This window comes from Sus scrofa, chromosome 5, assembly GCF_000003025.6.
Source record: "Sus scrofa isolate TJ Tabasco breed Duroc chromosome 5, Sscrofa11.1, whole genome shotgun sequence".
NCBI classification, from domain to species: Eukaryota; Metazoa; Chordata; class Mammalia; order Artiodactyla; family Suidae; genus Sus; species Sus scrofa.
The window spans coordinates 63571348-63598302 of NC_010447.5; the positions used below are offsets into that span (position 1 = coordinate 63571348).

The 26955-nt window shown below is 53.3% G+C and overlaps 1 protein-coding gene across 3 annotated transcripts in view; it reads right to left on the reverse strand.

Moving 5' to 3' along the window:
* CLSTN3 (calsyntenin 3) overlaps window positions 715-26955 on the reverse strand; it is a 40116-nt gene continuing 13875 nt past the window's right edge. For 2 of the 3 annotated variants that reach the window (XM_021092406.1, XM_003126516.5), the window contains exons 2-18: window positions 25369-25491; window positions 24724-24919; window positions 23049-23257; window positions 22637-22786; window positions 22212-22397; window positions 21472-21753; window positions 20254-20366; window positions 17318-17480; window positions 16621-16677; window positions 15741-15898; window positions 15460-15608; window positions 9824-10050; window positions 9198-9368; window positions 8264-8409; window positions 7887-8022; window positions 1745-1947; window positions 715-1642 (exon numbers count right to left, since the gene is read on the reverse strand). In XM_021092406.1, coding sequence (XP_020948065.1) covers window positions 1502-1642; window positions 1745-1947; window positions 7887-8022; window positions 8264-8409; window positions 9198-9368; window positions 9824-10050; window positions 15460-15608; window positions 15741-15898; window positions 16621-16677; window positions 17318-17480; window positions 20254-20366; window positions 21472-21753; window positions 22212-22397; window positions 22637-22786; window positions 23049-23257; window positions 24724-24919; window positions 25369-25491 — 2810 coding nt within the window. In that variant the 3' untranslated portion in view covers window positions 715-1501. The remainder of the gene's footprint in view (window positions 1643-1744; window positions 1948-7886; window positions 8023-8263; window positions 8410-9197; window positions 9369-9823; window positions 10051-15459; window positions 15609-15740; window positions 15899-16620; window positions 16678-17317; window positions 17481-20253; window positions 20367-21471; window positions 21754-22211; window positions 22398-22636; window positions 22787-23048; window positions 23258-24723; window positions 24920-25368; window positions 25492-26955) is intronic. The other variant, XM_021092407.1, reaches the window with a different exon arrangement.

Genomic DNA, 26955 nt, shown 5'->3' on the forward strand with positions numbered 1-26955 from the left:
GGGCCAGTGAGCTCCACCTCCACCCCGCTGTGCCCACGAGAACCAGAGAAGTAGGGAAAGCCTTACTGATATTCAAAGCCCCTAAGTCCACAGGAAGAAATTAAGACCTGGATCCCTAGTCTTTACTGGGGCCAGGATGGCACGGAAGGATGCTCCCGCTTAGGCTCACTCTTCTGAAATAACCCCAACAGCTTATGCCCCTCGCTACCTGGGGGACTCGTCTCAGGGCCCGTTCTCTCTCTTCTCTGTTTCTCTCTCTCTCTCTCTCTTTTTTTAAGGGCCACACCTGTGGCATATGGAAGTTCCCAGGCAAGGGATCGAATCAGAGCTGCAGCTGCCGGCCTACACCACAGCCACAGCAATGCCGGATCCTTAACCCACTGAGCGGGGCCAGGAATCGAACCCACGACCTCATGGATACTAGTTGGGTTTGTTACAGCTGAGCCACAATGGGAACTCCCTGTTCTCTATTATTACAGATAGCAGGGTTGCCTGGACACGCAGGTGCTCCAGACGGGAATCTGCCAAGAGATGGGGAAGGGCTGATGGCATCCCCCACAAAGCCCCCATGTCTGTGGCATTTCCTGAATCAGAAGAAGGCAGTGGGGGCCATCCGACCCAGTGACTTCAGTTCAGAGACCAAAGGGGCTGGAGACCCAGAGGTGCCACCCACATGGCACCCACACAGGATCAGGCAGGCAAGAGACAGCTCACTTAGCTTTTTTCTGGTTGTTTTATTTGAAAACCCTAGGATGTGTCCCCTGTCCCACCACACCCATCCCCCTACCCCCACCCCAGGACTTAACGATGCCACACGCACACACGAGGCTGCACACAGAACACAGGGGCTGCGCTCACGACGACATGAAAAAATATACATTATATATAATACACCCGGGGCCCCCACCCCGGCTCCCATCCCCACAACCCAGCCACAACCAGGTCCTGCAGGAAGGGGCTGTGGGACCTCAGGCCAGGAGAGGAGGGGAAAGGGGACGAAAGAGGAGGGAAGGGGACCAGGAGAAGAAGCAGGGGTCCCCAGAGTGAAATGGGAAGGGGTGGTCGTAAGAGAAGCAGGGAAGGCCCAGCTTTGGAGGGGGGGTCTGGATCAGGGGCTCTGTGGACAGGAGAGTGGGGGAGGATAAAGGACAGGGTCTCCTTCAGTCCCTAACCCCCCCCCATTATAGCGCAGGTTACTGGGGGGCAAGACAGGGAAGGGGGCGGCTGCCTGGGGGTAGAAAAGGCAGCCAAAGTCTCCCACACCAGGGGAGTCAGCGCCCAGAGGCACAGAGGGGGGCTGTGGGTGAGTGAGGGGTAGGGGGATGGGGGGGATCCCAGGGGATTCTGAGGTTACGGGATGCATGACTCGTTCCAAGAGTTCCCTCCCTCCCAGGCTCTCTTCTCTCAGAATGTCCTTCTCTCCCTTCTGGGGGTGTCTGTCTCACCCGGGGAAAATTCTCTCTTTCTGTTGGGCTGGGGAGGGGGGGAGGCGATGGAGGCCTTAGTAGCGGTGAGGAGGGGTCTCGATGATGCGTCTCTCGTCACTGCTGGGCGAGTCGGCTGCCTCAGAGTCGCTGCTGTCCTCGTCCTCCTGCTGGCCACCTGCAGCGCCAGCCACGCAGGCCTGCCGGCTCTGGTAGGACTGGGGGAGGTGGGTGGGGGCCTCAGCAGAAGTCCCGGAGGCTGGAGGGGGGCCCCCCAGCCGAGCCCCGACTCTACTGCCCCCTTCCCCCGCCGCACTCACCTCCATGGGGTTGACAATAATGGTGAGAGCTGAGTCGTCCCAGAAGAGGTCGGGGTCCTTGGGGTCACTGGAGGCCCCTGGGGTCCCTCCAGCCCCCGAGACACGGCGGTGCAGCGAGTGGATGCGCACGAGGCCCAGGACGACCATGAGCACCAGGAAACCCACACACACCACAATGATGAGGGTCGCGGCACTGGGGACCACTGCGGGGAGAGCCAGGGGCACCTGAGGGGACCTGGCTTGGGAGGGGGTCCTGGGCAGAGGGGTCCCCTAGCAGAAGACAGGGTCCATGATGGCCCAGAAGAGGCAACTCCCCCATAGGAGCTGGAGGAAAAGCCAAGCCCCCACCCAGGGGAGGGAAAGGGCGGCAGAGCAGCTGCTGCTGGGGCCCAAGAGACAGAGGGACAGAGGGTGAGGCCTGCAAAGGAGGCACGGACAGGGGGCGGAGAAGGCCTCCCAGCCTCCCTGCAGTGAGCAGCCCTGTTCTCAGCAGCCAGAGAGAAAGGCCTGGACCCTGCCCAGGTCCTCCTGCCTGTGCCTTCCCTAGGGACCGCTCAGTCCAGGAAGGAGGGGCCCAAGCCCAGCGATGGAAGGACAGAGGCAGCTGCAAGAGCTTGTTGGTGCAAGAGGAGAGAGGGGCCTCCTGCCTGGTAAGAGGAGAAGCAGGCTCCAAGAGTGGCCTGGCTGCCAGGAGGAGGTGCTGGCACCCAAGGCTGGGACAGGCCCAAGGGGCAGAGAGCAGCCCCTTCACTTACCCACCTGGACAGAACTGGCGCCTGCTTGGCGGCACGTCCCTCCTCCTGATGGGCTTGAGGCCCCTGGGCAGCTGGGGCCTGTGCCCCCCTCGGGGTGTTCCCACCTCCCCCTCAGCCTGGTCAAGCCTCTGAGGCTGCGGCCTCACTCTGAAGCCCAGGCTGAGAGGGGCGTGGACTCGGAAGGGCATTGAGACCCTCACGCGGACCTTCGAGCTGATGGAGGCAAAGCAGACGTGCAAACACAGGAACATGCCCAGGAGGAGGGTGTGGGCACACAGCTGGACCAACCTCACCACACCATGCATCCGCGCCAGGCCTCTGCTGGCCCATACCCCTGCCCAGAGCAGCCACCCAGCGGCCTGCTCATAAGGCAGGGTCAAAAGGATGCGCCTGAAGGTCTCCAGCAAGACGCTGCAGAGCCACATGTGCAGCGCCACCCAGCGCCCTGCCAGCTGGGCAGACCAGGCCACCCCCTGCAGGAAGATGTAACCACCACAGACCTGGGCCATGAGGGCCACAGAGCCAACAGCCGAAAGCAGAGCCTTGCCGGCCTCCTTTGCACACACATACGGCATTTGGAGAAGCAGCAGGACAGCCCACAGCCCCAGGGACAGCAGGTGGATGTAGAGACCCCAGACCCACACCCCCAGGCCCAGGGCCCTCACAGGCAGCTGGGTCACTGCACTCCACATGGGTACGCAGCCCTGCCCACCGTGTGGGCACAGCGGCTCAGTGACCACTGAGACTCCAGGAGGTCCACACCCTGGGCGTCTCACACACATACACACACACACACACACACACACACACACACACGGATTTATCTCCCACCTTTAAGACTCATTTGTCAAGAGACAGAGCAGAGCACAGAGAAGCACATGAATGGGAGCCCTCACACACTACTGCAGACCCATCCTTCCGGCAGCCAGCACCCACACACCGTCACACGCTCCAGGGCCACCCAGGTGTGGGAGCACGCCCTGTCCCAGCAGGCACTAGCCTCGTACCTCCCTGAGGCCACCCTATCGGCACTCTGCCAAGTCAGGCCCCAGCCTGACCCAACCCTTAGCCCACTTGGGGCCTCTGGCCAACTAGAGCAGATGCTGCTGAGTAAACTCTGTTGAAAGGGGGGGGAAGACTCCCTGGGCACCAGCTCCGGGGAGAGATGGGCCTGGCTGGATGAGCATTTCTCAATGCCCTTGGGATGGGGGAGGGGAGGCAGACCCTTCCCAGTCTCCATGTCTGTGGGCAAGATCTGGGGCAGCGACCCCACCAGTAGAAGTCCCTGCAGCTAAGCCCAGGCTCTGGAAGGGACAGGAACCCCCAACCCACCCCTGCTTAGAGTAAAGGCCACAGCAGGTGAACTTGCTCTAGGGGCACAATGATGACAAGCCAAACTTCTGCTTTGGACCTTAATCAAATGCATTTGTCCCTTTGAGTCCCTGGCCCAATAAAGGAAATGACAAGTCAACGGCCAGGAATTAGAAATGACCACCGGAAAGACAAAATGCAGACACTCCATCTTCAGGCAAACAAATGTGGTTAATTAGTTTAAAATGAGCCAGGAGGCCAGGGAGATGGGAGGATTTTAAAATTAGCTACAAACAAAAATCAAGAGCTTAGGAAGCACCATCACTCTTTCTTACTGCTTTAGATCCAAGCAGTTGATTCAGGCCTTGAATGACCTCCAAGGCCAACAGGAAGTGGTGTTTTAGTATCAGCCAATGGCCCATGTGAAACTCCTGGTTTCGTGTGATTGTGAGCCACTACGGAAGCCCTGTCCACAGTCCCTCATGGACGCCCTTGTGAAGAGCCTCAGGAGAAACCTCTTTCTGCTCTGGGTCCTGGGCTCTCTTGAAACACTAGTTGATCCCATCACATGCCTTTCCTAATTGCTAGGCTTTCCTTCTGTTTCAGCAACAAGGAAGCTCAGATTCCAAATCCTGGTCACTCTAGCAGCTCCACAGTATCTCACGGCACGTATTTTATGAACTAACTTGTTCCCTGACTTCATCTTCTTCTTTCATCACTGTCCTTGCCTCTTCACTTCCTAATTCACTTTTTATTTTTATCCTACTGCACCATCAGTCTTTCCGCAAAATCCCAGATACCAGTAGGTAACAAAGTCGGAAATGATTCCGAACTTGGTTGCATGTGGCAATCACCTGAGGATCTTTAGAAACCAGTGGTGCCTGGCTCCCCATCGCAGACATTCTGATTTAACGAGTATGGGCTGCAGCCTAGGCACCGAGCAACCTTCTTGCTCCCCGGGCAATTCTGATGTGCATCAGAGTTGGGAAGGACTGGATTCATGTCTCTATCAGCTCAACTCACTCCTCTCAGACAACCTCCTTCTCCCCAAATAAAACCACCCCCCACAAACCAGCCACCCATCCCCAATTCTCAAGCTCTCATTCTCTCTCATGTCCATCCCAATTCCCTTCTAACCTTCAAGGTCTAAGCTCAAGCTCTGAAGGCACCACAAGACCTTCCCTGGCTGACTGTCCCGGTTCTCACTGATCTCTCTTTCCTGCCATGCTTAGGAGCTTTGGAGAGTTGGAGGCTGCCACTCTCGCCTGGGATCTCAAAGCCAGCCGAGAAAAGAAGGACAAGCGTCTTGGCAGGCCCAGCATCCGTGCCAACCTGGACCCACCTTGACCCTAATCTGAGTGGCAGGACCCAGTGCCCAACCCAGACAAGGCTGAATGGGATAATCCCCATGAAAAGAACTGGAGAAAGAGGTGGAGGATCATGGCCCCAAAGGGTCTATTGAACAAAAACAGGTCTCATTCACGCACACGTCTTTAAAGATTGTGTGAAGTGTCCTTGAACTTTTTCAGCGTGGTTACGCCTTATCCACCCTCCTCGCCCCTACTCCCATCTGCTTTGCTGTAGGAATCACAGGAAAAAGCACTTTAAAAGGCCCCCCGCAGGCCTTTTCAGAGAGAGCAAAGAAAAGCAGAGCCAGTCCCAGGGTAAAGGAAACACGAGAGACTGCACAGTGGTGGCCGCTGCCCAAGGAGAGGAAATCAGACTGAATCCTGGGGCCCTGGAGAGCTAGCATCAGTCAAGGACATCAGGAAGCCCCCAGAGCGCCTCCAAATTAGGTGCAACTACAAAGTAATGAGATCTCTTTTCAAAGCATCAAACACAAGTGAAGGGAGTTCCCCTTGTGGCTCCGTGGTAACACACCCAACTAGAACCCGACCCGGTTTCAATCCTTGGCCTCGCTCAGTGGGATAAGACTCCAGCGCTGCCGTGAGCTGTGGCATAGACTGGCAACCATGGCTCCAATCTGACCCCTAGCCTGGGAACTCCCATATGCCTTGGGTGTGGCCCTAAAAAAAGACCAAAATAACTAAATGAATAAGCAGAGAGGGCACGGAGGGTAATGGTTAGTGAAGGGTTCTGGATTCTTACTGCTGGGATTCGAATCCTGGCTCCACCACTTTCTAGCTCTGTGATCGTGCATAAGATACCTAACCTCTCTGGGCCTCCATTTCCTTGGCTTTGGAGGGCATAACTCTAGCACCTATTTCATCTGTTGTCTGTAATGACTCACTGGGTTAACAGGTGTAAAGCCATGCTTGTGGTACCTGGCATACCCGTATTTACTCTTCTTATTATTACATGGTTGACGTGAGTGCTGTCCATTCAGGGTGCAGCGACCATGAACTTCTAAGAAAGCATTTTTGGAACTCCTTAGGAAATTGCCTCAGAGTCTGCGATATGCCTTTTTTTTTTTTTTTTTTTTTGGTCTTTTTGCCATTTCTTGGGCCGCTCCTGCGGCATATGGAGGTTCCCAGGCTAGGGGTCCAATCAGAGCTGTAGCCACCGGCCTACGCCAGAGGAACAGCAACGCTGGATCCAAGCCACATCTGCAACCTACACCACAGCTCACGGCAATGCCGGATCCTTAACCCACTGAGCAAGGCCAGGGATCGAACCTGCAACCTCATGGTTCCTAGTCGGATTCGTTAACCACTGCGCCACAAAGGAACGAACTCCCGATATGCCTTTTGACCTTTCCAAAAAGTGATAAATCTCTGCCCTCTGAGAGTGGTTTTTAGGTTTACAAATGCAAAATGCTATCGAGAGCCAACTGTGACAAAAGTGGATGCTGAAGTTGGGTAACACTGACCTGGGCCAAAAGCAAGCTGTGTCCCCAAAAGTAACAAAAATAAAGGCAACTCATAAATTGACTTGAAAAGCAATTCTACAAAGAAGCGATTCCCAAAATCATTTCCAGCAAATCAGAACCATTTTGCAGTTTTTTTAACAATGTGGGAGAAGAATCCTTTCATAATATTAGGCATAAATATCAGGCTGAAAAGTAGTTTCCTCCCACCTTTGTTAAAAGAGAAAAAAAAAAAAAAAAGACATAGACCAAAACTGGCACATAATATACCGTATTAACAATGGTCAATTGTGGTGGAATTAGAGCTGACTTTTCTTTCTTATACTTGGTTCCTAATTTTTCTATAATTAAGCAACCCTTAAATTGTGAGTTACAAATTGCATTACTGGAATTCCCATTGTGGCTCATAGGAAACAAATCTGACTAGTATCCATGAGGACGCAGGTTCAGTCCCTGGCCTCACTCAGTAGGTTAAGGATCTGGTGTTGCTGTGGCTGTGGCATAGGCCAGCGGCTATAGCTCTGATTTGACCCCTAGTCTGGGAACCTCCATATGCCACGGGTGCAGCAGTAAAAAGACAAAAAAAAAAAAAAAAATTGCATCACTAGTAAAACAACCATAGCCAGGAAATGAGATAAAAAAAAAAAAATTGCATCACTAGTAAAACAACCATAGCCAGGGAATGAGATTTCTTTGAAAGGCAGCACTCCATCTGGATGTGACACTTTGCATATTTCCATATTTTGTTTTAGAAATAGTGTATGACTTTATAGCTAACACATAATTACACACGCAACTGCACCAATGTTCTCCTTGAGGACAGGGGCTATGTCTGTCTATCTTTTCATTCTCTGGTGTTCCTACTAGTGCTTTAGGACAGTGCTCGTACACACTAGGTGCTTAATACATACTTGACAGCTCCACTCTTGAGGATCCCTAGGTCCAGGGCTAACTTGCCATTGTTGAGAAATAACAAAGGAAGCGGAACAACAAAGGCGAAACCCACACAGACCGTGATCCCAGATCCAAACACCCCTGTGATGACACGCGGCTCACATTCCACATGAGGGAAACCGAGTGATCCGGGGGATGAAGGGACTGGATCAGAGCGCTCAACCAGGTCAGGTTCCACAGGGAACAGAGCCCACCGCTCCTCCCCTCTCCTCCTTCCCAGTAGTGGAGGGAAGGATGCTTGTGCCAATCCACTCCCTCCACCCACTGGCCGCTGGCCCCGAGCAGCCTTACGTACTGGAGTTGCGGTGGGAGCTCGCCAGGCTGTGTCCGGCCATCTCGGGCGGGGGCTGGTGACCTCGGTGCAGGAACTGCTGGGAGCTGAGCATGTGGCTGGGGTGGGCCACCCGGTTCATGCTGTGCAGGACGCTGACCTGGAGAGAGGGTGGGCCTCGTGGGTGCTTCTCCCCAGTCCCATCTCTCCTCCAGGGCCCAGCTCTTCCACCCTGTCCCCCAGCTTCCCCTTCTATGGCACCCACTGCCAGGCATCCCATCCCTGCTGCAGTTTCCATCCCCACCCACTAAGGGGATCGGTCCCCCGCAACCCTGCTCCTTGCAGGGGGCAGTGAGGTAGGTGTGTGGGGGGGTGCGTGGGAGGGAGGAGACTCTGGGTACCTCCACCACGAACTCATTGCTGGAGTAACGCCCGTTCATTTCTGAGCAGGAAAGCCGGAATTTCCGGGCATAGAGGGCAGCTCCGTGTCGCAGCCGGTAACGAGCCTGCCTCAGGATCTCCTCATACACCGTGATGCTCTCCACCCCTGGGGACAGAAGGCAGCTCAGGGGAGGAGCCAGCGAAGAGGCCCCAGGTCTCTCTTCCAGGCTCCCACCAGCTGACACCCCCCAATAGGACTGTGACCTGAGTTCTCAGAGGAAGAGATGCTCCCCATCCCCCCACCCCACACACCCCACCCTGAGGGGGTAAAGGACCCTCTGTCCGCTCCGGAGTTCTGCAGCTTGTGGGGAGGGATGGAGAGAAGGAAAGAAGGACACCCTGCAGGACAGAAGGGAGGTGAAAGCAGGAGGGAAATGGAGAGGGGAAAACACAGAAGTCCTCTCTGCGGCTCTGGAAGGGGCTGGAAACAGGAGGGGACCGGTCACCCCATCTTCTCCTATTCTCCATGGTGAAGATGAAGAAGAGGCTTCCTTGAGAAGCTGTCAAGTCACTACCCCCCATTCATTAAGGGGTGAGCTCTTGACTTAAAGCCATGCTGTGTGCACAAGATGCATGAGAGGCAAGATAGAGAAGACGGCAAGGACCAAACAGCTAGAGGATTAGAGAGCGAGTCAGAGATAGAGCCAAAGAAGAGTGGAGACTGGAGTGCAGGTGAGCTGGGCTGGAGAGAGAAGCTGGGACAAGAACCGTCAAGCAAGGCCACCATCTCTAGGGGCAACCTGGAAGCCAGGGGCTCTTCCAGGCTGGGAAGGTGCAAGGTGACACTTGCCCACATCTCTGGTCCCGGAAGTAGGTCCCCCACGGTTTCCCAGATCCTTGACCACAGGAAGGCCCCACCCCAGGAAAGAGCACAGGTTCTCGGGCCCCACTGACCAGCAATAGTGAGGTAGGCGGACGTGTTGGTGAGCTCCAGTCCTCGCTGCTGCAAGGACGCCATGTCCAAGAGTAGGCTCTCCCGCTCGGGGTCCAGGTCATCCCCCACCAGAGAAATCTCACAGCCGTCCAGGTTGTGCACGATCTCATCCGACATGCGCGTGTCTGTCACTGGATGGAAGAGAGTCAGGAACCGGGTCAGAGCTGTGGGGTCCACCTCATGGCCACTCCTCCTCTCCTCCTAGGACCATCCCCTGAGAGCATCATTTTCCTTCTTTCTTCCATCCTTCCTTCTTTCCTTTTTTTTTTTTTTGACACTCCTACAGCATGTGGAAGTTCCCAAGCCAGAGATCAAACTGGTGTCACCACAGCAAACGGAGCCACAGCAGTGACAATCCCAGAGCCTTAACCCGCCAAGCCACAAGGGACTCCAGCATCACTTTCAAGAACCTCCTTATGCCCATGGGCCTCCCACTGGCTCTTCTTCCCCAACAGTCAGTGGTTCCAGTCGAGAGAATGCAGGATGACGTCACTCTCTCATGTCCAGCCCTGGATTTTCTCCTTCACTCTGGTTCCAGACACAGACCCCTTCTCTGGAGGACGTCACCCCCTGGAGCCCTCCTTACCTGTGCCCTGCCAGCTCTCATCCTTTTTGGCCTCCACTTGATGAGAAATGGAGCAAGTGATTTGAAGATCAGGGAACAAAGGGACCCCCTCAGGTCCTTCGAAGTCCACAGCTGGGCGGGCAAAATGAGCAGTGCCACTAAGCAGAATCTGGGGGGCATCAGGCTGGAGTACCACCACGTAGCCCTCCACTTCGGGGATGGAGACACAGGATTCTTCACTGAAGCACCTACATGAGAAGAGGGGAGAGAGGCAGCTTGGGACCCCAACATCCCCTCCCTTATAGCCTATATTCTATTTCACTGCTCTGGGCCTCCACCTCTACGGAGAGCACCCCACATAAGGAAGGAAAGGAGGATGGTGTCTCTACACGACCACCACCCCCACAGCGAAGAGGGAGGCGGGGAGATACCCTTTCCCAGGAGGATGCCACTGCAGGCAAGGGTCAGGGACAGAAAGTCAGGCAATGCTGACCTATGGGGCGATAACATCATCAGTGCCCTACCCTCAGATTATGGAACATCTATCAAACTGTATTTTACGAACTGAATTTACAGAAATGTATAAACCTACACAGTTCTTCACCCAAGAGACTTAAAAAAAAAGGGGGGCATTCAGTACAACATCTGCTAGATACACATCAAAAAATATTCAACATCAACAGTAGGGTGGCAGGGAGTTCCCTGGTGGCACAGAGGGTTAAGGATCTGGCATTGTCACTGCAGCAGCTTGGGTTGCTGCTGCGGCGAAGGTTCAATAGAGAACTCAGCCAGCTCAGAGCAACCAGAGCACAGCCACTGGGGATCATGCTCCCAGAATCACCTCCAGAATCAATAAATCTCACAGCCCTTGCTGGTTAATGACGCATTCTGCCCACTTTATTTCACTTAACCTTCTGTCACTGCTGTGGGAACTGGGATAAGAAACCAAAGCTCCTGGATCAAGCATCTTAGCCATATAAGCAATAGGTGTCCCACAGAAGCACTTGTAGAAGGAAATACATGTGAAGACTTAGGAAGATTCTACCTGCCCGCCAAGGAATGCCTGAGGCCACCAGAAGCTAGGAGAAAGGCAGGGAATGGATATTCCTTCAGAGTTCCACTGGAAACCACCTTTGCTGACACTAGTTCTCCAGAACGGAAACAAAAAACTTTGGACTTCTGGTCTCAAAAAAAAAAAAAAAAGGAAATAGGTGTCCCAGTCTGGGCTTAATCCATTCCTCTCATTCCAAGTTCATGATTTTTCCATTCAACCACAGGCCTAAGGTGGGGCCTGGATTTGCACAAGTCAAATTTATTTATAAAGAAGTGCACCCCTTGAATAAGCAGCCTTCACAGGGGAGGTGGTCATTCCGGAGCAGGGCGTGTGGACCACACGCCTGTGCTAACTGAAAACAGGACTGGACCCCTGTTACCGAGTGGGCCCAGATCGATGACTGGAGGCAAAAGGGAGAAGGTCTAACTTCAGCGGATGCTGTGAGCTTAGAGCCCCTGAAGGTACAACACCCACAATTTGCTGAGTTCCTGTGCCACAAGGAACGGGACCTGAAACAGTCTGCATGATCATTCAGAGAGGCCCAGATCAAACACTCTTGGAAAATAAAAAAAAAAATAAAATAAAATAAGGAGTTCCCATCATGGCTCAGCAGAAACAAAACTGACTTGCATCCATGAGGACATGGGTTTGATCCCTGGCCTCACTCAGTGGATTAAGGATCCCGTGTTGCTGTGGCTGTGGTGTAGGCCAGTGGCTACAGCTCCGATTAGACTCCTACCCTGGGAACCTCCATATGCCTCTGGCGTGGCCCCAAAAAGACAAATTAAAAATAAAATAAATAAATAAAATAAAAAATAAAGGGAGTTCCCCTTGTGGTTCAATGGTAATGAACCCAACTGGTATCCATGAGGACGTGAATTTGATCCTTGGCCTCACTCAGTGGATTAAGGATCTGGCATTGCCGCAGGTGCAGCCCTAAAAAAAATTAAACAAAAATAAATAAATAAAATTAAGTAATTAAAAAAAAAAAAAGCCTCTTGGGAAACCTCCCGAGCAGACTCTGGGAGCACCACCTCTAACAGACTTTCCCACTGCAATGGGGGATCCAAAGGGGACGCAAAGGGGACTCTCGGGGGCTGGCCCAGACCTGAAGGCACTAACCATCTGGTGGAGAGATTAGAACGGGCACCCAAACCTTAAAACAAGGGCCACCATGGTCAGTGTCACATCCGTGGGACAAACACAAGGCCATGGGAGTTCAGAGAGGGAGAGGATGGGAGTGGGGCATTTGGCAAGGGAGGGTAGGAATGATCAAGAAAAGTAGCAAGCGAGCTGGCCTTTAAAGGAGGGTAGATGGTTTGGGTGAGGCGCACACTAAGGGGAACAGAGGACCAGGAAGCAGGAAAGGCAGGAACGGTGGTTGAGGGCTCTGAGGGCAATTTTGCGGCCATGGGCAAAAGGGAAGCATTGATGTCTTCTTCAGCAGGGAAAGGTGCGGATGAACATTCTGATTTAGGATCGCTAAACTAGCCACAGGGTGGAGGCCGAACTGAAGTTAGAATAACAGAGATAGCCAACGAGTTAGAAGGTTATAGCAATAGGCCAGGGGAGAGGTCATGAGAGCCTGCTGGAGTCATACTGGCAGACACGGAAAAAGAGGAGACAGATCCCAGACACAGTGCCGAGCGGGATCTGGGAGACCTGGCATCTGATGGGGCGTGGAGGAAAGAGACAGAGAGGAATCGGAGGTGACTTGGAGGCTGCAAGCCAGGGTGACTGCAAGGACAGAGACACCATCACAGAAGCAGAGAATTCAGGGGAGGGGCTAGCTCAGGCATCGAAGATCATCATTTCAGCTTTAGCTCATATGTGAGGTGCTGGCAGAACTTCTAAATAGAGGTTATAGCAAGCAGGTAGAAATTCAAGAGCTATAGAAAGAGAACAAAGTTAGAGAAAAAGATGCGGTAGCCATCTGTTCCGTGGTCAATGCCATGAGTAGATGGGCTTTCCAAGAATCCAAGAAAGAAATCTTAAAATAAAAAAAATAAAAAAATAAACCTTAGGGGAAAACCGCATTGACTATGAGCTGCATAAAACCAGCTTTAGATGGACGCTGGGGGAGCCACATGGAGCAGGGCAAGATATGCATCGCAGGAAGGGAACGCTGCTGGCTGTCACTTCCTCTTACACACACACACACACACACACACACACACACACACACCCCTCTGTATTTTCTCCTATGACCTCAAGGAAGTATTAGGGTAGCACTAACCACACAATAGTCCTGAAATGGAGAAATGAGACCTCTCTCCTTCTTAACCTCAAAAAGGAAAAAGGCCCCTTCCCTCGACTAAAGGACCGAAGTCAGGTTACCAGCCCTTGGATAAGCCTCTCCCCTGGAGGAAAGAGGTTGGAGGAATTCAGATGAGCCAGTCAATGAAGAGGGTGTCAACACCTCCCTTGCAAGACTCCACTCTGAACCGGAAGACAGAGCCCTCGCCCTGATGTGGCTCCTGCGCCTCTGAAAGGGAGGAGGCCATTTCTTGGTCCCTGAGGGATGAACCCCTTCAGAGCTGGAGAAGGGCCCTTTAACTGCTGGAGTTCTCACTAGAAGACGGTGAGGCATAGCCTCAGCACCGATCTGTGTGCACGTGACCTCATCTGCCCATGGCCTTCAGCTCCGCATCAAGACCTCGCTGTGGACCAGTAGCCGAAATCCCCAACACCCTGCCCCTGCTTTCCACAGCTCTAATGGTGAGGCCTGATATCATTCCCAGTCACTGTCCAGGGCTCAGAGCCCACTCCTCTCCAAACCCACTTCTGCCAGGATAGGGGCAAGTCAAAGATGTTTCTTTTCAGGCAGCTCTGGGTGAAACAGGCAGAGCAGGGGAGAAAGGAAATCTGACTCAGGAATCCTGACCCCTGCATTGTGCAATCCACCCACTAGATGGCAGTAGCTCCTAAAAACTGCCCCCCTAGAGCTAATAAGGGGTGAACGTGTCTTCAAGTAACAATAGCCAACTGTTTGCAGAACAGGCTCTCCACTGGGCCTTTGACCTAGATTATATCATTTATTCTCACAATTGTTTGAGTTACATTCTATTGTTATGCTTTAAGGCATGTGCTCAATGATAAAAAGCTAGTAACTCTTATGTTTTCATTACCTCTCAATTAATCTCTATTTTTAAACACCTAATAAACCTTGGAGTAAGGTAAATTTTTCTTTTGGAGTCAAAAATCATTGACTTAGAATTCAAAAGTCAGCACACTTTTTCCATGAAGGACCATACAGTAAATATTTTTGACTTTTTGGGCCAGTTTCTATCCCAACAACTCAGCTCTGTCATCACAGGGTAAAAGCAGCTCATTTCCATAAACAGTATGCAAATGAATGGGCAAGGCTGTGTTCTAATAAAACTTTACAAAAAACAGGCAGCAGGCCAGATTGGCCACAGAGCCATAGGTTGCCAACCCTCAGGCTTAGATCGTCCTATTTGATTTGATAATCAAACAATTAGAGCTTTTTGCCCAAGATCATCCAGGCAATTAGTATTGGATTGGAATTAGTGTCAGGTCTCCTGTCTCCCAATCCAGTATCCACTTTGGTCCCACTTTACATATCAGCGTAGAGGCACAGAGACTAAAATCCCCAAACCTCACACCGGTCAGAAAGTCCATCATCAATAAATGCTGGAGAAAAAACAAAAATGCTGGAGAGGGTGTAGACAAAAGGAAACCCTTCTACACTTTTGGTGGGAAAGTAAACTGATGCAACTACTATGGAGAACAGTATGGAGGTTCCTTTAAAAACTAAATATAGACCTACCACATGATCCAGTAATCCCACCTCTGGGCATCTCTCCAGAGAAAAGCAAAATACAAAAAGATACATCTACCCCAATGATCATTGTAGCACTATGGACTATTACTCAGCATAAAAAAATAATGAAATCATACCATCTGCAGCAACATGAATGGACCTAGAGATTATCACACTAAATGAAGTAAATCAGACAGGGAAAGACAAAAATGATATCACTTATATGTGGAACCTAATAAAAATGATACAAAAGAACTTATTTATAAAACAGAAGCAAACTCACAGATTTCTAAATCAAACTTATGGTTATCAAAGGGGAAACCATGAGGGGAAGGGATAAAGTGGGAGGATGGGATTGGCATATACACACTACTATGTACAGAATAGAAAAATGGCAAGGACCTGCTGTGTAGCAAAGGGAAATCTACTCAATATTCTGCAATAACCTATACAGGAAAAAAGAATGGATATATATATCCATGTGAATATATATATTCACACATATGAATATACATATGAGTCACTTTGCTGTACACCTGAAACTAATACAACATTGTGATTCAACTATACTCCAATAAAAACAAAAACAAAAACAAAAAACACCCCCAAATCCTCGAAGTGTGCTTTAGTGGGAAGAGTAATGAATTGGCTGTTGCAAGTCTGAGTCCAGTCCAGGCTCTTCTACCAGCACTACTATGTCAATTGGGCAGGTTCAGTCTTCCATCCCTAAACAACAGAGGTGTGCCTAGCCTTCATCTAAAGCCAAGGAGCTCTGACACTGGCTCCGTTCTGTGATTTGCCCGCCCACCCAACACTCACTTGACCGCAGTGGTGAGGCGCAGGGGCCTGACGCCAGGCGTGGCAAAGCGCAGAGTGTTCATGTAAGCCACATGCTGCAGGGCATGGTTGAAGGTCTCCACATCATCCCCCTCCAGGGTGAGCAGGGACTGCGAGGGGTTCACGTGGACCTGGGCCCCAGACACAGACAGGGCTGAGAGCAGGACCAGGAGGCGGGAGAGGAAGGGAGCAGAGGTGGGGGCTGGGGAGGGCGGGAGCGGGGGCCATGCCCGGAGGGAGGGGGCCAGAGGAAGGGGCAATACCTTCATGCCTTTGCCCAGGCTCTCGAAATCCCTATAGTCCAGCCCCTCCCGACATGCATAGAGGCACTCGATGACCTCACGGCTCTCCAGGCGGCCTGAGCGCACGCTGAAACCAGCCAGGTAGCCGTGGAAGTAGTGGTGGATCGGCAAGGGGTCTCCTAGGGCAGGAACACAGGGGCGGGCGGGAGGTGAGAGGAGGCCAGGAGGAGAGAGGGGAGGCAGGGATGCATCAGGCCCGGGCGGGAGCTGAGAGTAAGAGCAGGCTTGAGAAAGAAGACGGAATGGAGCAAGGTGGAAGCAGAAGAAGGAGAGACTGATGAGGAGACGAGGCTAAGGGAGACGGGAGAAGGCGGAGCGAGAGGACAGAATAAAGCCAGCGGGGAGAGGAAGGGCGGGAAAATAGATGCAACAGAAATGAGGAGAGCTTCCGGCAGAGGGAAAAGGAGAGAAAGAGAGCAGGACCGAAGGGAGGAAAGAGGGGACCCATCGTAAGAGGGGTGGGAGAAGGAGGAGAGTGAGAGGGGTCTTCGCGGTGCGTGCGGGGATCCCCGGGAAGAATGCGTGTGAGCTTCACGGATGCCCAGGTCTCTCTGCCGCGTGGCTGCCTCCTGTCCCCTCCGCTCTGCCGCACGGAAAGCCAGCACGAGAACCCCCTCGCCTTCACTCCGTGTGCGAGAAAGAACGCCGGCCCCGAGCCCAGCTCCACCTGGCCGCCCCTCTCCGGGGACAGCCTGCCTGGCCCGGGCGCCCGGAGGCGCTGCCCCCTGGTGGTGGGGGCGGCGGATGCCAAGGAGGCCAGATGGGGACCCGGCAGTGGCGAGGCCGGAGTAGAAAGCTGAGATGGGAGCTTTCCGGCCTCCAGGTCCTACATGGCAAGTACCTGGTGTGGCGTCCGTACTGTTGTCGCCTCCCTTTTCCTTCTCTTTGTTCTTCTCCTCTGGGGGAGAAAAAGGGCCAGTGAGCTCAGGGATGTGGGACCAGACCGACAGAGAGGAAGGAGAGGCCTTCCCGGCTCTGGCTCTGCCCCTGCTCCGGTAGAACTGGAACCTCTCCGCTGAGTCCCAACCCTTCTTTTGTCATGTCTGAGATTACTTCAGAGGTCTGCTGTAGATAAACCCCAAATCTGTTGCTGAGAAAACACAATGGCTCTGGTAAGAGACACACACCCCACCCCACATACACAAACACACCACACACACAAACACGCTCTCGAAAGGAAAAAATGAAACAGCTTAAACATTGGCAGATGGATGACTCCCTGCAGGGTTACTGTCCTCCAGCGTGGGAATGGGCTGCAGAGAGCATCACTGGGATGGAACAAAGTGAGAAGTGGCTGGAGTTACAGAAAGAGAGATGCTGATGATGTGTGAGCAGGAAGTTCTCCAAGTCAGAGGTGATGGCCGGTCCAACAGGCAGGAGACCTGAGGGGCTGTGGTCTCCTCCACAGGGATCTTTCCCAGTCACCCTGCCTGATGGCAAGGGACACGCTCATGAAGTCAGGGCTGCCCTTGCTCCTCCACCAACCACCGAGGCCCCCAAACCTTAGTGCCTTTGTAGAGAAGTTCATGCAGACTTACCGGCCCAACAGGCCCCAATCATGAGTGCAGGCTCCCTTCGGGGAGGGTGGATGAGTCCATTGTCGTGGATGAGGGCAGGGTCAAAGGAGATGCCATCAGCATAGAGTGTGACTGTGGGGAACTCAAGGTTCAAGGCATAGTGGTGCCACTCGTCATCGCAGACCTGGGGGTGGGGAAGGGCAGGAACCCCTCAGTCACTTCATGCTCAAGGAACAAGGCACTGCCCCACCTCCTGGGCGGCAGGGGACAGGCCCCGTATTCCCTGCTCCATCAACAGGGCTTACAGGAGTTCCAGCTATGGCACAGTGGGTTAAGAATCCCACTGCAGAGGCTCCAGTTGCTTCAGGGTCTTGAGTTCCATCCCCAGCCCAGTGCATTGTGTTAAAGGATCTAGCATTGCCCAAGCTTCGACATAGGTGGCAGGTGCAGCTTGGATTCAGTCCCTGGCCCAGGAACTTCCATATGCTGTGGGTGCAGCCATTCAAAAAAAATGCAGCCATTTAAAGGGGGGGGGGGGAGATGACTTACTAGTGAATTGCTGCCCACCAAGCTCAAGGAATAACATCCTTGCCCAAAATCTGTTTCAGTCTCCAAACTCATTCCTAAAATGCCCCTCTTCAGTTACATCTTTAAAACAATCAACATTCCTAAGAAGCGTGCCACACTGTCCATCCCGAATCCACATAGAACTGGAAGCTTCTCAGTGGCCCAGCGGAAACGAAACTGATTAGCATCCATGAGGACGCAGGTTTGATCCCTGGCCTCTCTCAGTGGATTAAGGATCCGGCGTTGCCATGAGCTGTGGTGTAGGTCACAGACGTGGTTTGGATCTGGCGTTGCTGTGGGTGTGGCAGAGCCGTTGTGCAGTGGCTACAGCTCTGATTCAACCCCTAGCCTAGGAACCTCCATATGCTGGGGGTGTGGCCCTAAAAAATTTTTTTTAAAAAGGATTGGAAGCTTCAGGTTTCTGTGCAGTTTTCTCCATCTCTGTTGCCACACAGCATTGAATTCTTCAATCTCTCTCAAATGTACTATTGCGACAATCTTGTCTGCACACTTACATGCTTAGGTCTCTCTGGTACGTTCTTCCCATGGCTGCCAAAGGGCTCTTCTTAAGATATAAATCTAATCCCTGTTGTAAACCCTTCAAAAGCCTTTCCATCTCTCATGGAACAAAATACAAATGCCTCCAGCTAACAAGGTCCATCATACACCTGATCACAGGGCCCACTTCTCCAACTTCAAATCCAGTCTTTGCCCTGGTTCACTGTGCTCTCACTCCCTGGTCCTCTTTCCATACTTGGAACATGCTGAGCCCTTTCCTGCCTCAGGGCCTTTGCATCTGCTCTTCCCTCTGCCTGGAATGCTCTCCTCACAGCTGCACCTCATCCTTCAGGATGAGCTTACATTTCATTTCCGTCAGCCTACCTTGAACATCCAGTCTAAGGTGAGTTCCTCTCTCCTTGCCTTCTTCTAGTCTCTACCTCAATCCCTTGCTTCTTCTTTCAGAGCAGTTATCACAATTTATCATGGTTTTTGGCCATGCCCATGGCATGCAAAAGTTCCAGGGCCAAGGATCAAACCCAAGCCACAGCAGTGACAGCACTGGATGCTCAACTGGCTGAGCCACCCAGGAACTCTGACAATTAATCATTTAGCATTTTTACATGTCCACTTTCTTTTTTTTTTTTTTTTTTTTTTTTTTTTTTTGGCCTCACCCTCAGCATATGGAAGTTCCCAGGGCCAGGGATCGAATCCAAGCTGCAGCTGCAACCTATGCCACAGTTGCCCCAATGCCAGATCCTTAATCTGCTGCACCACAGCGGGAACTCCTACGTCTACTTACTCTTTAAAAATCTATCTCCCCAACTAAAATGTATCTTCAATGAAAGCAGAGATTTTGTTCCATCCTAGGCTCCATTGTATCCCCAGAACCTAGCAGAGTGGCAGGGTATTGGTTTTGACTAAATCTTTGTTGAATAAATAAGGGTAAATAAAAGAAAAATAGAGCAATGCTACAATATTAAGGACATGGGGAAAGATCAAGAAGAAGCAAATGGTAGAATATCTCTTTAAAAGAGTGCCACAAAAAGCAGCTTTTTTAGACAGCCCTCAATTATCCAGTTAGTGGGTTTTCATTCCCCTTTCTCTCTCTTCCACTTCCTGCCTTTTTTCAGCCATTTGCTTACTCAGCAACTCTACCGGGGCTTGCAAGAAATACAGAAGGAAATAGAAACTCAAATTAGTCCCCATAGTCCTTGTGGTCAGCTTGGAGAATGAATAAAGAAGAGGCAGCAGCTGTTGGCTCAAGAGATTTTTCTTTTCTTTGTTTTCTTTTTTGCCCATCTTTGTTTATCTCTCATAATCATAAATAAGAGTGAGAATTAACCTTATAGACTGATTTTTCCATCTATAAATGTCTATTACATCATTTATGCCTACAACAACCGTGAGATAATAGAATTCTTATTATCCCCACTTCACAGGTAAAGAAACTGAGGTGTAAACATATTAACCAAGATTCATGGCTAGTAAGTTCCCCTGACAGGACTCAAACCCACTCTGTGGTACCTCAGATTACTTATTTCCCCAGTTACAACATGCTAACTCCTTGAGAGTCAGGGATAAGCACTGTTAAGTTTCTTGGTAAGAAAGCGATGAAACAAAACAAGGGGGACAGATGATTGCTTGGGTTGGGTGTTGGTAGTAATTTGTTCCCCGCTTTCTTTTAGTCCATGAGTGCTTTCTGCAAGAGACAAGCCTTGGAACTAGACAAGCCAGAGAACTCGAGAGCCAGGGGTTAGAAAGTTTAGGAACTGAAAGTGGAGACTGAACGAGGAGGCAACCAGAAAATGCCCAGCCCAGCCCTGGAATCCCTTCCCCTGAAAGGAAGTCACATCTACCCAGCTCTCCCAGGAGCCTGGCACCAGCCTCACCTGCTCCAGCTTCCAGAGAAACTTGACTGGCCGAGCACTTTCAAGCAGAGGCCAGTAAAGGAAGGCAATTCTGCAGCCATGGACAGTCAGTGAGTAGTGAGAGAAGCCGTCCTCTAAGGGGAGAGGATGGGGACGGGGATCAGTTGCAGGGACTGAGGCAAGAACAGATTCAAAACACCAGAAGGGAAGCGGCATTGCATTCTCTTTATCCCCCCAGGCATTCGCTCTATCCTGAATTCTCTAGCATCGCTCACTCTCTCTCCCCCCAACTCCCTCTCCCTCCCTCCCTCTCTCTCTCCCCTTCTCTCTCTCTCACACAGACACATACACAGGAGTCCTGTGTTGGGCTTCTCTCTGATTGGTGAAGGGGGAACACCAGCCAGCCTGCTCCCATCCAAATCTTTCCTCATCCTTTGGTTAATACAAACGTTATGGGTAACAATTCTTTCATGTCAAGAGAAACAAGCTCAGAGAAGAGGCAGAAATGAAAGAATAGGTCAAGGTCAGAGGGAGGTGCCGCTGCAGCAGAGGGAAGAGGGGTCCTGGAAGATGGGACTCACTAGCCCTTATAGGAGGAGGATGGTGGTGATGGAAGAGGAAGAAGAGGGTGCCACTGTAACTCAGGCTCTTCATCGCAATGGGGGGCTTTCAGGGGGTAGGTCTACCACGAGGTGGGATGCAGGGTGATAGGGCAGCTGCAAAGGAGAAGGGTGGAGAGCATCTGAGGGCAGTGGGATCTCAACCTGGCATGTTGGAAAGGAATCACGAGACTATGAAGCCTGATGCTGACATCGTGCAAATGAAGAGAGAAAAGTGACCCGTCCACACTCACAGAGTGGACAGTGACAGAGGCAGGACGAGAAGCCAGTCTCAGACTTTGAACAACGTATGGTTGCCAAAGGGGATGGGGTGGGGGTGGGGAGGGAGGGACTGAGGGTTTGGGACTGGCATATGCCCACCGAGGTACATGGAACAATTGGTCAATGGGGACCTGCTGTCTAGCACAGTGAACTGCATCCAATATTCTGTGATCATCTATGGGGGAAAAGAATCTGAGAGAGAATGGATGTGTGTATACGTATGACTGGGTCACTTTGCTGTGCAGCGGAAATTATCACAGCCTTGTAAATTAACTAAACTTCAATAAAACTTAAAAAAAAAAGAAGCAGCAGCAGCCCGTCTCCACGCGCTCAGACCGCTGCCCCGCAGAAGGCTCACCATTCTGGACCGTGTTACACACAATGGTTTCCTCTTCCTTCTTGCCCTTGTTGGGAGTCACGCCATGCTTCATCCAGAAGGACAGGGTAAAATGGTCACTGAGGCTGTCCTGGGGCCCCGAGCCCAGCCCAGCTGTGCTACCCAGGGGCACCTGCACAGCTTGGGTGCCGTTGAACCAGTAGATGAGGCTGCTGTCCTGGCTGTAGTGCACGGAGAGTCCGGCCGTCCAGTTGGCGTTGGGACCAGGCATGGGCAGCAGGTCCACCTCCCCGGGGGCAGCGCCTGCAGGAGCCCCAGAAGGCACAAGTGTCAGGGCCGAGAGGCAGCAGATGGGGGACAGGATGCAGGCAGGGGAAGAGGGACTGCCAGGAAAAGATTTCCTACGGCCAGTTTCACCGCCTCTTCTGGCCTTTCAGAGATAAGAAAGGAAGGGCCCTCTCTTTCAGAAATAGCTCTCCAGTGGCCCCCAAATCCTCCAGCTCTTCACCTCTCCCTGCCATTGTTCCATAATGCATCTGGTGACTTTCTTGGGTCTCAGTTATGCATCTCTGCCAACCACGTATTTACGTGCTCTTTGGACCACAAGGGATAGTCACAGGCCACACCCACTGCGGCTGGGCACATCTATGGATGGGTAAAGGAAGGCACAAGACAGATTCTTAAGGAAGAGGCGAGGAGAGTCAGGCAGAGGCTGGGTGGGAAGGGACAGGTCCAGGGGGTCCCCAGGGGAGCACACCCACCACAGAGTTTCCGCAGTGCCCGCTCTGAGTAGTTGTCTCGGTCACAGCCCTTGGCCACATGGCTGGTCTGCAGCTCTATGGTGGCCTGAATGTTCCAGAGAGGTTCATCGCAGGTCTCCAGGCGGATACCAGGGAACAAAGCCAAGCTCCCGGCGCCTGGTGCATATTCAATCCTTTTGTTCCAGCCTGCAGGGGTGACAGGGAGATGGGTGAGGCAGTCCCTCCTATCCTGTCTGCTCAGGCCACGTCCACTGACAGTCTGGGGCTCCGACGAAAACGGCCAGCCAGGATAGACAGCTACAAGCCTGCCCCAAATATCCCTCCTCGGACTCCGAGCCCAGCCCCTGTGGTTGTCAGAAGGGACGGAAAGGGAGACCAAGGTGAAAGATGGTTCACAAGACAAGTCCCCGAGCAGAGCCCCTCACCTTGCCAGCTGGGTTTACAGGTGGGCTTCACCTGGATCTCCACCTCAGCGTCATCAGCCGCCCGCTTCTTCCCACAGTCATAAGCCGTGACGGTGAACTTGTAGAGCTTCTCGCCACTGTACTGCAGCTTCTCCGTGTTCTCAATGTTCCCTGGGGTGGGGTGGGAGTAGGGGACAGAGGGGGTCAGGAGCCCCGGCGGAAATCTAGGGGCTAGGAGAGGACCCGTGAGCTAACTGGGCAGCAGGTGGATGAGATCGAGGGAAGCGAGGAGGAAGGGCTGTGGGAAGGAGGGTGTGGGATGAGGACGCAAGGGGCAGGAGAAGCAAGCAGAGGGCATGGCCTGGGCCCAGGCCATCCTGGGGGATGTGGGCGCACAGGGCAGAGCCACTGGGGCGGCAGGGGCGGGACTCACCGTCGTTGTCGATGAGGAAGGGGGTGTTGGGCGTGAGGATCTCGTAGTAGCAGATCTGGCTGTACTGGGGGGAGCAGTCGCCGTCGATCGCCTCCACCCGCAGGATGCGGTCGTACAGCTTCCCCTCGGTCACCGCCGCGTGGTACCGCCGCTCCACAAACACGGGGGCAAACTCGTTCACGTCGTTGACCCGCACGTGCACGGTGGCCCTGCAGGTGCCGGGGCAGGAGGAGGATGAGGAAGAGTCAGATGGTGGAAGCAGAGCCAGTGGGAGCAGAGCCACCCAGTGGGCATGGCCATCCCAACCCCCCAGGCACCTCCAGGGGAGCCCCTTGGGGAAGTGTGACCAAGGTATGGGCTGAGGAACAACCCCTGGGAACACCAGTGGCCGGTTGGGGTGACTTTTGGGGTGGCCAGATGTGGGGAGACAGAGGGTTCTGTGTCCTGTAGTTTCTTCCTTCACCACAGTCAGAGCCAACGTGACAATCAAGGAAGACACAGAGAGTAAAAGGCAAATTCAAACCAACCATATTCAGAGAAGTGGCATTTGTGCAAGTGTCACAAGGCATCTGATGTGTTCAACGAGCAAGCCAGCTGTAGCCCCTCCCCGCTCGGGCCCCCACGCACGGGGCCCGGAGCGGGGAGGTGGGGAGAGCCAAGGTCTTCATGCTGAGCCCTGTCCCCACCCAGATCTGGGCACCCAGAGCCCCAGAGATGGGTGCCCTGTCTCCAAACGAGAAACCGAGTCACCCCAAGAATCAGTGTGTCTCTAGTGCCTCCTAGTGGCCCAAGAGTCCTGACAGCCCATCTTCCTCCCATTCTCAAGGAGGAGTTATCAGGGAACAGACGCTGGAGTCTCAGGCCCCAGCCTCCCGCCCACCCTCATCCAGTGCTGTGTGTGTGCGTGTGCACTCTGTGTGTGCATGTGGGACCCAGGGCAGACAGAGAGCTGGGCCGTTGGAAGGAAGCTGGGTGTGTCCTGAACATACTTATCCTCTTCCTCGGCCTCCTCAGCCTCCTCACGCCTATGTATTAAGCCCTTTCCCATGTGTCAGGCCCTGTGGCGCATGCTTTTCACGCAAACCATCTCCATGCATCTTCACCGTAGTCTAAAGAGATCCATCATCATTACCCCCATTTTACAGACCAGGGAAAGCAGAATCAGAAAGGCTAGGAAGTTGCCCAAGGTGATGAGAGGCAGAGCCAAGAATAGATCCCACATGGAGTTCGCTCGGTGATTAGCGAATCCGACTAGGAACCATGAGATTGTGGGTTCGATCCCTGGCCTTGCCCAGTGGGTTAAGGATCCGGAGTTGCCGTGAGCTGTGGTGTAGGTTGCAGATACGGCTCGGATCCCGTGTTGCTGTGGCTCTGGTGTAGGCCGGAGGCTACAGCTCCGATTCAACCCCTAGCCTGGAAACCTCCATATGCCACAGAAGCGGCCCAAGAAATGGCAAAAAGACAAAAAGACAAAAAAAAAAAAGAATAGATCCCACCAACTTCTACCACATGGATCTGGCCCCTTGGCAGAGGGCTGCCTGGTGACAAGAACCTGCCCCTAAACCCCATGAACAGAGCGGGGAGGGGGCCGTCATTGGTGGCATGGGCAGAGGATGGGGAGGGGCCTGGGAAGGGGGGGGCTGCTGCAGAGGGCACGGGTCAAGGGGGTCCTCACTTATGGGACTTCTTGGTGTTGGCCCCGTCGGGGCCCTCGCCACAGTCGTAGGCCTGGATGGTGAAGGTGTGCTCCTTCTGGGCCTCGCAGTCCACAGGCTCCTTGGCCCGGATCAGCCCTTCTCCCGTTGCCTTGTCCAGGATCACGGCCTCAAAGGGCACCCCAGACCCATGCAGCCGGAAGCCACAGATCTCACCTGGCCAGGTGGGGAGGAAAGGAAGAGGCCCCTGTCCCACCTGCAGCATCTCCTTCCAGCCTCACTGACCCCGCTCAGGCTCCCCCTCCGCCTCTCTTCCCGAACCCCTGGCTCTTCGCTCACATGAGGAAAAGCATTCATTTTCAGACATCCAGTTCCAACCCCAGCCTCCCAGAGCGCCAACCTCACAGAGCCACCAGGTCTGAGGTCTGGCAAAATCTTAATGCCTTAACCCCTGCCTGCCCGTGTCCTTCTGTCGGGCTCCCTCTATTTAACCACATCCTCCACCGCCGTCGTCCCCCAGTCCTTCTGGGAGCCTACTTCTTCCACGTTCCCAAGGCCTCCCCTCCACGTCCTCATTGCTCACCCTCCCAGGACTTCGCCTCTCCTCCCGTGCCCCTGCCCACTTCCCTCTGTCCTGCCCGCCTTGCCAGGCCCCAGCCTGTTACCTGCATAGCGCAGGGGGGCATCCTTGTCCAAGGCAAAGAGTGGTGGGTTCAACAGGACCGTGTTGTCGTTCTCCATGACGATGCCCTGGTATTCCGCCTCGATCCATGGCTTGTGCTTGTTGGCTGAGCCCCCCAGAGAGAGGAGAGGACACCCCTGTGAGCTGGCCCTCCACAACCCTTGTTGACCCAAACACACGCCAGCATCATCACCTGTTCCAGCCCTGGCATAAGCCCCTGCAGGAGGAAGCGCTGAGGACAAGAAATCAGCTGTGAAAGGAGTCAGAGGGTCTATGGGAGGTCACAGCCTTCTCCTGGGGCAGGAGAGTCCGTTTCCATGGCAACAGCCTGCCTTGGCAGGGAGGGGGGCTGCCATCTCCCCTGGGAAACATGGTCAGAGGGTGGAGACTTTTCTTTGGGGATTTCAAGCGCTGGGGCGTGGACCCTGGGCCTTTGGGGAGCAGTGGCCATCAGAAGCCCCTGGGGAAGGGAAGGGGTAGATTCGGGGCAGAGTGGAGACTAGGAAAAGAAGACTAGAAGTTTCCTGAAATCCTGATTGCTTACCCTCTCCCCCTCCACCACCACTCTACTTCAACCTCAATCCCTTCTTCTCCCAGCCAAGCCCCATCCCAAGGCCATTCTGCCAGGGCAGAGGGAAGAGGAGAAAAGAGAAAAGGGGAAATATATAGGACAGAGGGAGGGGGACAGAGAAGGCCAGGGATGGAGCAGAGGAATCAACGCCATACGACTGGACCCAGCAGAGCCAGCATCCTCAGGGATTATCAAACTGGCCTAGAAACACAGCAAATCCCCTCCCTGCCTCTCACCCTCACACCCAAGAGTAACACGCACATAACTGGCACAGCCCCACGTCCCCCACAAGGCCACCAAACCCCACACTCCCTAAACCCCGCTTCTTATACAGACTCATGGCATTGCCTACCCAGCCATCTTCCCTTCACCCACCGGTCCACCCAGGATGAATGTGGGACCCATCAGCCTCCAGATCTCCCCATCTGCTACCAGATTCAAATCAATCTCATCTCCTCTCCAGGTCCAACGTCCCACCGGCCCGGTGAGGGGCTCTGGGAAAGGCATATCGAGCTCCAACCCCCTCTATGTCACCCCCACCCCACCCCCACCCTCCACTGCCTGCTCTGTGAAATCCCATCATGCCAACTGCCCCCCCCCACAAGCTCCCAAAGCACATTCGTGATGGCCTATCGGGGACACCTGGGGGGAGGAAGACATATCATCAGAGGGAAACTGAGTCACCCAAAGGGAACTCATGCCCAGCATGTCATGGTGAGCAAGAAATCCTGGTTTCCATCCTTTCCTCCAATGACACCCCTGCCAAAGCCTTCTGGCATCAGAATGCCTGCCCCTTCCTCACAGAGGACCCCCAGAACCCCTTTTGCTGCTGGTGGAGGAGAAGGCCCTGAAATGATGCTCAGAGGCAGCACAGGAAGTGGCAGGAGGCTAAGAAGCTGGCTGAGGTCAGAGACTGAGGCTAGGAGGATGGAGGGGCTGCGCACAGCTCACCCCCGCCCTGCCCCTCTCCCTGAGTCTCCGTGCTCCCTTCCTCTGGGC